This window comes from Crocuta crocuta, unplaced genomic scaffold (assembly GCF_008692635.1).
Source record: "Crocuta crocuta isolate KB4526 unplaced genomic scaffold, BGI_CrCroc_1.0 scaffold170, whole genome shotgun sequence".
Lineage (NCBI taxonomy): Eukaryota > Metazoa > Chordata > Mammalia > Carnivora > Hyaenidae > Crocuta > Crocuta crocuta.
In genome coordinates, this window is record NW_027527853.1 from 6156753 (window position 1) to 6171746 (window position 14994).

The window sequence follows — 14994 nt, forward strand, 5'->3', positions numbered from 1 at the left end:
GAAAGAGATGAAAAGGTAGGTAGGTATAGAATTTACATCTAGAGGATGGATTAAATGTGACTGTTTAAGCAAGCCAGTGACCACAATTAATCAGGGCAGTGCATCCATTTTGGTCTTGCCCAGGCTCCGGTAAAAAAAAAAAGGGGGAGGGCAACTCTCTAGCAGGGATGGGCGTGGTTTGATCCATTGCGTCCTGCAGGAGTCCTGCCTTGGCATTTGTGGGGAGAAGAGTGGCAGCGCTCTAGTCCCTTCGTGAACCAAACGCTGCAACTCACTTTTTTGGGTGTGTAAACTCCCTGTGTCCGGGGCGCCTCCTAGGCGGCCATGCTCTGTATCCCAGGCCAGGCCTCATTTCCACATCTCAGTCGGAGCGCCCCACTGAAATTGCCAGAAACACAAACTCGCAGGCGATCCCCTCAGGGCAGTCCCAAGCCTCTTGCTTTCCCCCTTGGCGATTGAGCCAATAGCCGCTGCTCCCGTCTCCTCCAGGTCAGGTTGGCGAGCGAGGAGCACTTTCATCCAGGGGTCGCCTGGACAAGTGCGTCCCGCCTAGGGTCAGCTGGAGAGTGGGAAACCGGGTCCCTCTGTGTCCCCTCACCCAAAACACGAACTCACGGGCAAATCTCCCAGTTTTAAGCCCTTCGCCTCCCCTCTAGGGATCCAGCCGAGCCAGAAGCACAAAGGCGCAGTCGCTGCGTGGCCCCTCCAGATTGAGCTGGCGAGCGGGAGCAATTTCCCTGGGGGTCGCCTGGGACGGGTGCGTCCCGCCTAGGGTCAGCTGGAGAGCAGGAAACCGGGTCCCTCTGTGTCCTGAGCGGAGGTTTTTCTGTTCCCCAGCGACAGGGACAGTGTCTTGAGTAGTTTCGGCCACTCTCTTTCTCTAAACTCCCCACAGAGGAGGATTGCCCCCATAGCTCTGTGTCTCTGGTTCCGGCCCGATTTTATCTTCCCCAGTTCGCACTCACACTAGAAGGTTTTCTCAGCGGACTCTGTCTCCTTTTCCTCCCAAAGTCCTGGATTCTGTAAGGGTTCNTACTCTCTTTCTCCTCTAAACTCCCCACAGAGGGGGATTGCCCCCATAGCTCTGTGTCTCTGGTTCCGGCCCGATTTTATCTTCCCCAGTTCGCACTCACACTAGAAGGTTTTCTCAGCGGACTCTGTCTCCTTTTCCTCCCAAAGTCCTGGATTCTGTAAGGGTTCCTATGGCTTCAGGCCTTCTCTGTGTGAGATATGGGGGCGAGTGCAATGTAAGGAGTTCCCTACTTCTCCGCCATCTTGCCCCCACCCGCAATTATCAAATCGTTTAAAGCATGATCATCTGGTTGTAACTCTGATGAGATATTTGATCAACACATCTGAGTTTTAGTCCTTGTTCTTCTCCACTATTCCAATTTGTTGTCTGTAGACAAGTCATCCCCCTTCTCACGGGCTTAATTTCCATCTCTAAAGTTAGGTGTTAGGCTAAGTTACTTCTTCTAAGCATTTTATACATTTGTATAAATTCGTGAAATGACCTTTAGTGTGGGTGTTGGTAAACACTATTGAGAATAAAATGCTAAATAAAATTGCAAGATAATAAAGGCACACCTAGTAATTTCAAAAACTTTTTTTTTATGTTATTAAAACATAAGTGGTGTTTCCATTGAGGTTCTTATATATATTAGCTAGTTCTGATGTAGCATATACACTAGCTTGTACATTGTATCAACTGTGTATTTTACTTAGCATTAATACTTAGCTATAAATGGGTCTTTTGTAAGTTCTTTGCCCTTTAAATTCAGTGAGTGCTTATTGAGGGCCTGCCAAGTTCAGATTGCTGCATTAGGATTCCCTTAGGTAAGTTAACAGACTTTGGCATTCTTAATAATTTAATTACAGTTTGGAATTGCCAAAAAAATACCAACCAAATTGGACAGCTTTAAAAAGCCAGACAAAACATTGACTTGATTAAACCCTAAATATGTTTGTTCTCTTTTTGAAACTTTCTAGGAGGATGGTTTGTGTATCAGCAGAGGAATGAAGTTCACAATAACTGTGGCATCGAGATATACTACCAGACAGACATGCAGAGCACCTCAGAGAATATGTTTCTAGAGCTGTTCTGTCAGATCATCTCTGAGCCTTGCTTCAACACCCTGCGTACCAAGGAGCAGCTGGGTGAGAGGGAGGTGGGGACCGGCCTGGTACCATAGACCTTGAGCAACCACTGTCCTCAGAAAACATGCTCCACGTGTTTGGTCCTCTTGCATGGTGGTGCAGACTTGCTGTTGTGGAAACCTTGTTTGTGGGAAATCCACTTCTAAAAAAATAAAGCACTTGGGGTGCCTGGGTGGCTCAGTTGGTTAAGCGTCCGACTTTGGCTAAGGTCATGATCTCACGGTTCATGGGTTTGAGCCCCACGTTGGGCTCTGTGCTGACAGCTAGCTCAGAGTCTGGAGGCTGCTTCAAATTCTGTATCTCCCTCTCTCTGATCTTCCCCTGTTCATGCTGTGTGTGTGTGTCTCTCTCTCTCAGAAATAAATAAAACCAAAAAAATTTTTTTAATTAAAAAATAAATAAATAAAAAATAAGCACTTAACATCTCATGGACATTAAAGCAGTTCCTAAGGAGAAGACACTGTGTTTACAGAACATACATGTCATAAAGAGGACATTTTGGGTAGGGGTGAGGATGCTAAGGGCAGACTATTTATTAGGGGTGGCAAGGTGGGAAGCAAGCCATCCAGAGAAGCTTAAATTTGGGAAATTTTGGGTTCCCTGAAGACAGAGCCTGGCCCCATAGAAGGTACTCCGTGTTTTTTGAGAAAGTGTTTCAGGCAGTTTTAGGCACTATTAAAAGTCCTCAAGATCCTGACAGGTTTAATCAATAAGAAAAGAAAGAACCCCCAGCAATGACTGGGGGGAACCAGTGAAAAAGGATTTGGGTGAGTCTTTCCAAGTATTTTCATTTTTTAAACAAGCACCATGCTAGATGCTGGTCATGGAAAATGGATAAATTACAGATGGTCCTTCCCTTCAAGGAGCTCACAATCTTATCAGGAGAGCAGACCTATAAAGGAATAATTGCAGTGCAGTGTGGTATTACTGAGAGTCTTCAGACTCTAAAGGTCATGCTGAAGATAGTGACTTCGTCAGAAGTAGAGTGGGACCCAAAGACTCCACAGCTCTGAGAGATGTGGTTCAGGGCAGAGCAGCTGAAGGCAAGGCAAGCGCAAGCTCAGTTTTAAGAAAAATGTCAAAGGGTGGTAATGCATGAGCTCACAAGATGACAATGGATGTGTGACCTTCTGTTGGGCTCTAGAGGTTTTCAGTCTGAATACAGTTGGTCCGGGAATGGATTCACATAAAGAACTTGGATGTGAAAGGAAACAGAGCTGGAACAATGGTTAGGGGATGAAAATGAGTTCATTATATCCTAGGGATGGGAATAACTTTAACACTGATAGAGGGTGATTAACCAGCAGACAGTGAGGAGTTATGGGTTGTGAGGTTGAGCAATGAATAGGATTTTTTTCCTTCCCCATGACCCCCCAAGAAGAAAAAAGTCTCTCCCAACTTTCTAACTATTCTTCAGAGAACTCTTCTGCTTTTTCCTTAGGAACTTAGGATATCTTAAATGTTCCTTCAGAGGTGAATAATATAAAGTCTGAAAGTAGATTTTATTGTTCTGACAGGATAAGAAAGATTAACAGTGACCTGACTCTCAAACGCCGAGGTCCTGATCAGCTGGTGTTTGTGTTTCAGGCTATATTGTCTTCAGCGGGCCTCGTCGAGCCAATGGCATACAGGGCCTACGATTCATCATCCAGTCGGAAAAGCCACCTCACTACCTAGAAAGCCGAGTGGAAGCTTTCTTAATCACCATGGAGAAGTCCATAGAGGACATGACAGAAGAGGCTTTTCAAAAACACATTCAAGCATTAGCAATTCGTCGACTAGACAAACCAAAGAAACTGTCCGCAGAGTGTGCTAAATATTGGGGGGAAATCATCTCCCAGCAATACAATTTCGACAGAGGTAAGGCACAGTTAGGGTCCCAACATTTATGGCACATAAGTGTAACATTGGAGGACACCATGGCCATTCTATGGTGGTCATTTTGTAGGTGATTTTCCAGTTACTAATTTGGTGGAGTGTAGAGTGTCGCACTTCTAAAGAACTGTTGCTTAACATAAGAGCAGTTTTTATTAGAAACTTTATCTCTTTTTCTTCTCCAAAACTAGAGCTGGATCTTCCTGTATCTCATAATACTGCAGTAAGAATAAATCTAATTTCAGTTTTTGTGTTCAGTCAGTGTGCCCCTGAGACTCTGAGCACAGACATGTGGTTATCTATTTCCCATAACACTGAAAAAAGAAAAAGGAAATTTTGCAGCGATAAGTGCTTCCCTAGAGTCACAGGGCTTTAAACATTTGCCGGTAGGAATCACCAAAAATGTGTCCGTGCTTTTACGGGACAGTTGTGCTCCCTGAAGCCTCCTGCTTACTGACTTCCTTCCTTGGCCTTTCTTCTAGAGCAGAAATCAGTGCAGAGCGGTAAGCTGCACCAGAAGTTGGGGTGGGAGGGGGGCGGGTTGGGTTGTGTTCTCATTCTGACACCAACAGGCTGAAGATCTTTGGCCAAGACGCCATTCTGGGGGGCCTCAGTCTCCTTACTTGTAGTTTTTTTTTTTTTAGCAGTAGGAGTCACTGTTATTGGTAATAGTACTGACCATCTATTGAGCATTTGCCACATGAACAGCATCGTGTTATTGTCATTCATCATTTTCCTTAATTCTCTCTACAGACCCTTTAAGTAGTTATTATCCCCAATTTCCAGAGGAGGAAACCGAGGCTTAGAAAAGTTGCCACAAGTAGCCTAGACATCCAAGAGTTCAGAAGTAGAGAGCCAGGATGTCTTCTTACTCCTTACTTGATGTTTATCTCCTGACTACTTGTGAGCAGATGATCACTTAAAACTATGGAGACCTAAGAGCATTGGAGTGAAGTGTATTGTCATTTAATGTAGTATTCTGGGCTACTTAAGATGGAAATATTAGTAAATTATTGTTTGATTGCTTTTTCAGATAATACAGAAGTTGCATATTTAAAGACACTTACCAAGGAAGATATCATCAAATTCTACAAGGTAAGTTGAATATGTATGTTTAGATTTTAACTCATAAGCAAATGTTATATATGCTGTGTGGTACGTTACTGCTTTGAACTTAGTGCCCTGCTTAGAGCTGCAGCCTCAGTCAGGTCACCTTCTCCGAAGGTTCTTTTACATGTGAGGCAGCAGCGGGGCCATGTGTGGCTTCTGAATGCACACCATGGGCTCGTCGCCAGCGAGATAGCTCTGTGACCTCAGCCAGGGGACTTAAACTTCTAAGCCTCAGTTTGTTCACTTACAAAATAGAGATTATTAGGAGTATTAATTGAATTGAGGTGTGTAAAGTGGTTGGCACTTAGCAGAATTAATAAATGGTCTCCATTACTGTTGTCTATTCATTAGTAATTCTCAGCCTCAGGTTTTAAATGTTTGAATCAGAATACTTTAATGTTTTCCTCATTGATATTATAAGTTTTAGTTGTGTTTATTTATTGCTTAAGACTATTTCCTTTGTGAGGTTAGGTATCTGTTTTCAGTTACTTGCAAGAAAGGGTGATCATGTTAGCTCTTTTTGGTTTCTAAGGCATTCATTTTAAGGCATTATTCGTTGTGGGTATTTAAAAAGAGTGATGTCCTAATATAACTTATTCTACTGTTTTCAGGAGCAATGAAGATTTTTCTTTGCCTCCACAACTTTTATTATTCATTTGAATTACAAGTAGTACCTGATTCTTGAATTTGTAAGAATAGCAATTGAAAGACTGAGTCTTTCTTATCTTAAAAAATGAGTTTTGTTACGAAGCTTGAACTAAGCCTAGAGCATCACTCCCTGAGCTGTGTTGCATGGTACACTGGTTTTCTACAAGATACTAGTAGGGACACTTACAAAAAAGGGTTTCATCACCATGTAAGTGTGGGAAAGACTACACTCTTTAGTCCTATTTTTGGAGAGCATGTTAGCATTTTAAAAGTTCTAAGAAACCCCATAGTAAAGATTTCTTTAGCCCAACATTTAATTTTGACTAACATAACTCCCTAAAGAAATTCATCATGGTCCTGTTTGTTTTTCCCCCACAGAAGACCTAGAAGTATCTCCTGGGACTCCAGTGTTCCTTAGAATATAGTTTGCAAGAAAAATGTAGTTTGTTTATTGGTTGGTTTATGTTTAGAAAGATGGAGATTGTCCAGAGTTGTTCAAGAAGTTGAGAATAGTCTGAAACTGAAAAGGGTGTTACATTCTTCTGATAAAGGTTGCTAAGAGGGTAATAATTAGGTGAAAAGGGATCAGTAAGATGGACAATCTCAGATGAGGTACTATATGTTACTGGAGGCGGGCCCGGGCCGAGCTTCTGAAACGGGCTGGAGAGGCCAGGGCGGGCCTGTGGGAGAATCTGGGCTGTCTGCCAGCTGGAGGGAGCCACGGTCAGGTTCGTTGTGCAGCCTCCTCAGGATTTCCATTGCAGCTGCACAGTACCAGACTTGTAACAACTGTACATAAACCGTTACTGACCCGATTTGCCTTTGCTGATGATCTCTCCCTCTGAGGGTATAATCCGGGAAGCTTCATCACACCTGTGTCTTCCCTTTGGAAAAGACAGCTAATGGTCCAGCATTAAGGAAAAAGTCAAGAGACACTTTCCCATAGGATCTGCCAACTCACCACTCCTGGTGTTCATGGTATGACCCAGAGAACTCCTTTAAAGCAGCCTGGTGGAATGGAGAGAAAAAGCAGGCCTTGCTTTCTGATACCATCCCTGTGAACTGTGTGACTTAAGCAAGTCATAATACTTCCCTGTATCTCAGAGTCTGTGTCTCTAAAACACAATCCTCATGACATTTAGCTTACAGAGAACCAAGTGAGCTAACACAGGAGAGTGCCTGATGCAAGGCAGGACTCGATAAATGTTAGCTTCCTTTCTCTTCTAGTAGGTGAGGAGTCATGGTAGTGCCCTGGTGAAGAATCTAAGAAGGTTCTTAGAAGAGTAGGCATTGTGCTTGTCCCTTAACTGAGCTCAGGCCTTTGCCTCTGTACTCATGAGTGATCACTAGGCATGGCCCTGCGTCACACCCCGATGAGTACTAGGCTAGGATTTTAATCCCAGCCCCGCTACTTCTTAACTGGAGGAGTTTGAATGCATCATATAATATCCTTAGACTCCATTTTCTCATAAAATGGGGTTAATAGTAATTCTTGCCTACCTTACCTAATTTTCGTAGAGTTTAAATGAAATACTCTAAGTGAGGGGAAACATCTTTTCTGTTTCTGGCTATGTGAGCGCTGATTCTTCATAGTCATAAAAGAGTACTTCATTTTAAGTTCCTTAGTGGGGCAGAATGGTGACCTTGCTGTTCTTTCTTCCTAGGAAATGTTGGCGGTAGATGCCCCAAGGAGACATAAAGTATCCGTCCATGTTCTTGCCAGGGAAATGGATTCCTGTAAGTATTGAATATGGACTTTTTGTAAAGTATATTTTTGGGCACATGATGGCTCTCCCTTGCCATAGATACATCCCTTAAAGAGCACCAGAAACTAAAGAGGTTGAGAAGGGGACTAACTAGAAACGGAGTCTGCTCTATCAAAGCAAAACTAAGGGGGAAAGGGAAAGGAGGCAGTGGAGGAAACGGCCAGCATTAGGTGGCACAATGCCATCCTGGCCACGGCTTTACAAGAAAACACAGCTAGCTAGTTGCTGGTAGGACATCTTCAGAGAAGCTGTGTGGAGCCGCTGCATGTGAGGAGGAAGAGTGCACAGTTCATGTGCTCAGTCTTTCCCATCTTCCGTCTCTGAATGGCCAAGGTTTACTCCACGGTCATCAACTCACCCGGCCTTCTGTGTTGTTTTACTGAATCCTTCCTGATGGTCAGAACCTCAGAGTCCAGTGAGGCCAGACGTGGGCACTAACGTTGCTGCAGGCGAGGCTGCATAGCCATGGGAACATGATGAGCCAGCGTTGGGGGTTCTGGAGGGGACAAGCAGTCGAGGTTGAGGTCTTGGGGAGCAGGCGGCCTGGAAGGACATGGGCCTGGTACAGTTTCTTAATGAGCTGAGTCCGGTTTCAGTTTTTTGGTTTGTTTGTTTTTTTTAAGTTGCTCCTGTATGCCAGTGTTTATAATGTAAGCAGTAAACCTTTCATTTTCTTACAGGTCCTGTGGTTGGAGAGTTCCCTTGTCAAAATGATATAAATTTGTCACAAGCACCAGCCTTGCCACAAGTAAGGAATACAGATGTCATGTTAGATTGCATGGTTACAGGATTCCCACATAGAAGGAGCTTGTTCAGCAGGACACGTAACACTAGAAGTTTCAGGTCACCAGGTGTTTGAGGCTCTTCTTTACATTCCCCTTAAATGTGAGGTCGCCATTCTGACAGCTCCCAGGGGTCACGCCTTTGTCATCTGCAGAAAGACTCGGCCTCTGACCTGGTTTGCTTTGCTTCCAGTTTGAACAGTTATGTTACTCTGTAGCGAGTCCTCTCCAGCCACGTCTGCACCTAGACCTTTCCCCAGTGCCTGCATATCTTTAATCCTCTGGAAAGGTTGGCATATACTGGCAGGAGGAAACTGGCAGTGGGACCGGGCCCTTGCTGGGTGGGCACATCAGCCTCTGTTCTGCTGCGGTCTCGGTGTGCGCCAGTTCTGGTGTCCCAGCCCTTGTGTGCCCAGAGAAGGGCCAGGGGTCTTCTTTCTGGTCCTGGGTCCCACTGGGGACATTCACCATAGGTTTGCATAGACCCTCTGGCCCTGCTGATCCAGGAAGATCAGATCATAGAATGTGGGGTAGAAACTTGTATGTATGTTTAAAAAAAAAAAAAAAAAAAGTTGATGTCCTATTCGGTCTGCTTTCTTAGGCTATAAACACTGAGAGAAACCTTTTTTTCTTTGCAGCCTGAAGTGATTCAGAACATGACCGAATTCAAGCGTGGTCTGCCACTGTTTCCCCTTGTGAAACCCCATATAAACTTCATGGCTGCAAAACTCTGAAGATTCCCCAAGGGTGGGAGAGTGCAAGTGGATGCATCCCTGAGTCTTCCTGGGGCAGGGAAAACAACCTTGGCCACTTTCATAGTTTCTGGTTCACTATCAGACAGACAAACAGAAAAAAACATGTTATCAAATGTCATTATGTAGAAATATTAAAAATCCAAAGTAATTAAATTACAGAATCTTATAGATGTAGAATATTTTTTAAATACATGCCTCTTAAATATTTTAAAATCTTTCTTTTCATTACTGAGAGAAATTTCCCTTATATAACAGTACTTAAAATGATGAATGATATTCCTATAGAACCTTCCTTCCCTATTCTGTAAAATAGTCACTTGTCAGAAGAAAATGTTAGTTTTTTTTTTTTCTAAAAGCCTCCTAGGTTGACAGAAAAGGCTTTAAAACCTTTAGAAAGGTAATACCTTTTTAAAAACTGGATTCTCAAATTTGCTTTCTACTTGGTGGTTTCATGTAAATCAATGGAGAACATTAACATTTGGCAGATAATGAACAAGCAAAAAGTTTTCTTTTATTAGTGAAATTGCTGATTATATAAGGCATGGTTTTAATCTTTTTATAAAATTTGAACATGTTTTTTATTCAAACTAGTAAAATGCTGGAAAACCCTAGAATGCCCTACTTATTTACAATGCTAGAAATAGACTTACCCTACATCAATTTTGTCCCAAACGGAATTTCTCAGGATTACTGTGATTTGTTTCTTTCTGATTGAATTATATTGGCATTCTTGTTCATAGTTGGTTTGCAGTGTTCCATCAGTTTTACCTTTTCCCCTCAACAGCATTTGTTGTATTTATTTAATACATAGGGTCAACTTCAGATCCCACTGAGTGTGTGACATGCTTTTCCAACATCAGCTATTCTAAATATGTGTAACTTTTTACTACCATGATATTGCAATCAGTATATGAACCAAAATATTTGCCCCATTATGAATTTAAAAGACAAGTACCAAGCCACCTTTTGAAGGTATAAAGAATAAAGCCTTGATTCTTAAATAGTGTGATCTCCAGAAGACTCTAAAATCCCTTTTTGCTACCAGTCTAATATTGCCTTAAGTGTTAAGTTATTTTTTGAATATATAAATAGAAACATAACAAACACAGATGATGACTGGAGTGGACTTTTAAAAAATATTTTTTTCATGAGATACTATTTTAGATGAAATTGTTACTGTAGATTTAACAGCTGTTTTGAAATATTTACTGTTATTAAAAGTTGCTTCAAGAGAAATTGTGAATATACTTCCACGTACAGGCACTAGTACCAGTAAGTGGCCCTGTTGTCCACTAACTCAGGCAAAGTAAAGAATGGCATTTTCACATGACATTTTACCTCTCTAGGAGTTGATTTGCCAGGGCTTTTTTTCTGTAGAGTCATGTCTTACAACATCTTAAGTTTTCACTTTTGCCATTTTCCAAATCTACATTTGGGGCAAGAATGATATAATCACAACTGTGGAGGCTGCTTTCAAAAGCAGGGCTCCATTTCTACCGTCAGATAAATGTGGTGCTGTAACCGTCTTTTTATCCCTACCTTCAGGAGCTTCCTTGTGATGAAGCCTGTCTTTGTCCATCAGAAGGTGCGTGAGGCGTCACTTCCTTCTGGTTTTATGCATTTGTAGACTATGCAGCTTTTCATCAAACTGCAAAAATACACAAGAGGGATCTAAAATTAGCCCTGAGTGTTTAAATCCACCACTGTAAGAGTAAATAAGCCACCTACCTTTTCTGTGGGAAATGATGTGCTATTGAGTACTTTTTAGCTCTTTTTTAAAAATGGGTAAAATGTAACTGTCATTTTTACGAGAAAGTCACATGAAGAAATCTGAAAGGAATCTCTTGTAGTCTTCCAGGAACCTGTGGTTGTTGTTCAGTGTCTTCCAGCATTGTCTGGTTTCCAGATTGGATCTAGAGCTACTGTTGGATCACTCAGGCCTACTTAATGGAGTCACTGAAATGGGTCCAAGCTGCAGTCCATGAGCAGGAACAGACTACCCCAGATACTGCTATTTACTCAGTGCTTAGCAAATGAGATTTGTGGAAACAAACTAAGTTATTAGTTACTTGTGACTTAAAAAAAAAAGTCTTCTTTTTCACTAGTTGATGTGGAAGAGAGAGCATGTGACACAGCCAGTGTGGTGGAGTGCTAGGGTAATCCTGTTTACAATAAATTGCCTGAATTGAACCTCTGGAGTCTGCATTTGTGTTGTTTTTACAGTGTTAGTGGCCTACCCCTCAGCACCCTGATTTGACAGTATTTCTTGCTTTCATTATTCCGAATGCAGAAAGCAGTGAATTGGTTTTTTTGAAAGAAAATCTTTGAGTATATCTGGGTGACAGTGATTTAGTCAAATAAATGGGTCAATTTCACACTCATAAGGGTGGATTCCTTTTGTCAAAGGAAGCTTCGTGTGAGAGGCTGAGCTCCTTGGTGTGTGTATTGTCACTGACCCCAAACCCAGAAAGATTCGTCCTTGGCATTACAGGAAGAAGAGTAAAAAGGGTGAAAAACAAAATATTTCCTCTGTAGCTAGTTTTGAACCTTCTTGCCACGTCTCCAGCAGCAGGCTAGCCAGTTATCTTGTCCAATCCCTGGCCCCTGACACCCTGTCAAGATCATCTTTCTACTCATGTGGTTGCCAGCTGGCCCAGATGGGCAGTTCAAGAGGAAATGTGCTCGTTGCTCATTTTGCAGCCTGGGACCTTGGTGCAGCCCACCCAGGCAGCATTGTGCTGGGGCGTGCCGCAGCGGCCCTAGCCAGAGGCCAGAGCAGCTCCGGTGTTTGTGGCCTCGCTCACAGTGCATAGGGTAGTCTGAGCTCCTCACCACATACTCTAAGATAGCTTCGCAGATTGTTTAGATTTATGGTGAAAAACAAGGACTCTCTCTCTCCCCGCTCCTCCCCCCCCCCCCACCTTGTNTTGTAAGGGTGGTTCCTACCATTGCAATCCTTCCCTGGCAGGGCCTCTGACCGGTCTGCTCCTGGATCGCCGGTATTCTGTGCTGCCTACCTACCAGATGAACTTGATTGACCTTGTCAACCTGAACATTGTGCACCCCAAGGTTTCTTGTGGCAGCGCCTGTTGGTAGTCCTGAATTGCTCCTGTTCCCACCCAAGTCCAGCTCTTCAAAGATACTACAGCATTTTGGACCACTCCTGCCCTAAATGAACATTAACCAAAGCACTTTACAGATTACAGACCACCCTGACAGACATCTTCCACAATAATCTTTTGACACAGGACAGTGATTAGAATTATCTTCATCATCCCAAGTTTTCAGAGATGGATATAGTAGACTCAGAAAGGCTAAACAGTTGGCTCAGACTATGCAGGATGCACAGACTCAAATCTCCTCTCTGATCTTTAAACTCTAGATTTCATTGTTCCATTTCATGTAATAACAGGCACCAAATGCATTAAGGTACTGTGGAACAGAGTACAAAGACATTTGCTTTTTTTTTTAAAGGGCATTTGGTTTTGCATTTGTATGAAACTTCACCATTTTCACATTATACTTTCTTACTTAGTCTCCCAACCTTTGCCTGTTTTGGAGAAACTGAGACCAGACCTCACTTGAGGGCCCCCTCCGGTCCACCGTGGTTTCTACTCTGCAGGGCCACCTTGTGGCCAGTTGTAACTACTGCCTGCAGGATTAATCCAGATCCATGCCTCCTGGCCTGCTAAACCCTGAAATCATTTCAGGCTCTCCTTTCTGGTGCCTCTCCTCTTTGGAGCGATGAGAGTATCTGGAATTCTTCAAGAAATTCAGAAAAGGAGTGTGAAGAGTAGTCAAGTTCACCTGTGGCCCCATTACTAAGAGACCACCACATTTGGATCATTTTTTGCAGCCTTTTTCCTGTGCATAGAGGAGGGGGTCATACATACAGTGCTGTAACTTTTTCATTCAATAGTCTATAATGAAATTGTTCCATATAGACAGTCGTGAGGAAAACATGTGATTTGGCTTTTTGTTGGGTGTTTGGAGTCATGTACTGTAGTTTATCAAACCCTCTTTGTGGGATGTTTTGGGTGTTTTCAAGCTTTGATCCATGATAAAACTCCTTGTGCTGAGTCTGTGTGTTATTTTCTGGTTATTTCTTTAAATTGCTGGGTTATAGAATATGAATATATCATTTAACCTTTTTCAAAAAATTTTTTATCTATAGAAAAAGTTGTAATAAATTCCCATGTATCTTTACCCTGTATGCATCAGTTTTATATCTGCTACGTACTGCTCCCTCCCTCTCATAAGTAGGTAGCAGACATCACGACTCCTTACCCGTGAATTTGTCACCAAATATACTACACACTTACTACACACCGAGGTCAATGTGTAGTAAGGAATTTGGCCTCACCCAAATGAAGGCCTGGCCTTTGTCCCCATTGTCTTTGCTTAGATATAGTGTGCTGGTAAATGTGACAAATGAGATAGGTAAATTTCTTGAAAGACACAAATTAGCAAAACAGACATGAAAAGAAATAGAAAGTTTGAATATTCCCATATCTGTTTAAGAAATTGAATTACTGTTCTTCCCACACGGAGAATTCTAGGCTTAGATGTCTTCACTAGTGAATTCTATCAAACATTTAAGTGTAAAATTATACCAGCTTATGTAACATTTTAGAAAACAGGGGGAACCGTATGAACAAAACATTAGCTATTGGAATCCAGCAGTTATAAAAAGGAATTTTTATACAGTTGATTTTCAAATATGCAAACCTTGATGACAAAATGAGGTTTTCTCAGGAATGCAAGGTAGGTATAATATTTGAAAATCAATTAGTATTATTTACCATAGTAACAAAATTCAGGGAAAAAAACCATTTACAAAATTCAGTAAAAGCATTTTACAGAGTTCATCATAAAAGCTCTCAGCAAGTGAATAGAAGGAATAGAACTTTTTCAACATAATAAAGGGAATTTATAAAATACCTACTGGTAATATATTTAAGGATGTAACATTGAACACTTTGTCCCCTACCCGAAGATCTTCACCAAGATGAGGATGTATGCTTTCACTACTATTCAAACTTGTACTTGAGGTTCTGGTTGGTGTAGTAAATTGGAAAGGATAAGGTACAATAGTCTATTCACAGATTAGCACATATGCACGTACAAAAAAAAAATCCTAAGGACCAAAAAAAAAAAAATGCTACTACTAATAAATAACAAGGTTGCAGGAGATAAATCAACATTAAATCAATTGTATATCAGGGCACCTGGGTGGCTCAATTGGTTAAGCATCTGACTCTTGATCTCAGCTCAGATCATCATCTCACAGTTCATGAGTTCAAGCCCCACATTGGGCTCTGTGCTCTTGGTATGGTGAACCCTGCTTGGGATTCTGTCTCTCCTCTCTACCCATCCCCAGCTTGTGAGCATTTGCGTGCTCTCTCTTTCTCTCTCAAAATAAACTTAAAAAAAATTTTTTTGAAAAAAATCAATAGGGGTGAATTTTTTTAAATGTGAAAAGCCTGTATACTGAAAACTTCAAAACAGTACTGAAAGAAATGTTTAAAAGACTTAAATGAAAGAATGTATGTGTCATATCCAAGGATTGAAAGACAGTATTTTTTTTTTTTTTTTTTTTTTTTTTTTTTTTTTTTAAANTTTTTTTTTGGTTTGTTTATTTTGAAAGAGGGAGACAGAGAATCCCAAGCAGGCTCCATTTTGTCAGCTCAGAACCCGACATGGGGCTCGATACCGTGAACCAAAATGAAGAGTCAGACACTTAATCAACTGAGCCATCCAGGAGACCCTAGAAGATGGTTTTCTTTTCTTTTCTTTTCTTTTCTTTTCTTTTCTTTTCTTTTCTTTTCTTTTCTTTTCTTTTCTTTTCTTTTCTTTTCTTTTCTTTTCTTTTCTTTCTTTTCTTTTCATTTTTAAGTTCAT

General features: G+C 41.7%; 1 protein-coding gene across 2 annotated transcripts in view; it reads left to right on the top strand.

Moving 5' to 3' along the window:
• Window positions 1-11283, top strand: part of IDE (insulin degrading enzyme) — a 114182-nt gene extending 102899 nt beyond the window's left edge. For both annotated transcript variants that reach the window (XM_077779839.1, XM_077779842.1), the window contains exons 20-25: window positions 1990-2157; window positions 3745-4017; window positions 5066-5127; window positions 7455-7527; window positions 8237-8304; window positions 8977-11283. In XM_077779839.1, coding sequence (XP_077635965.1) covers window positions 1990-2157; window positions 3745-4017; window positions 5066-5127; window positions 7455-7527; window positions 8237-8304; window positions 8977-9072 — 740 coding nt within the window. In that variant the 3' untranslated portion in view covers window positions 9073-11283. The remainder of the gene's footprint in view (window positions 1-1989; window positions 2158-3744; window positions 4018-5065; window positions 5128-7454; window positions 7528-8236; window positions 8305-8976) is intronic.
• The last annotated feature ends 3711 nt before the right edge of the window (window positions 11284-14994 follow it).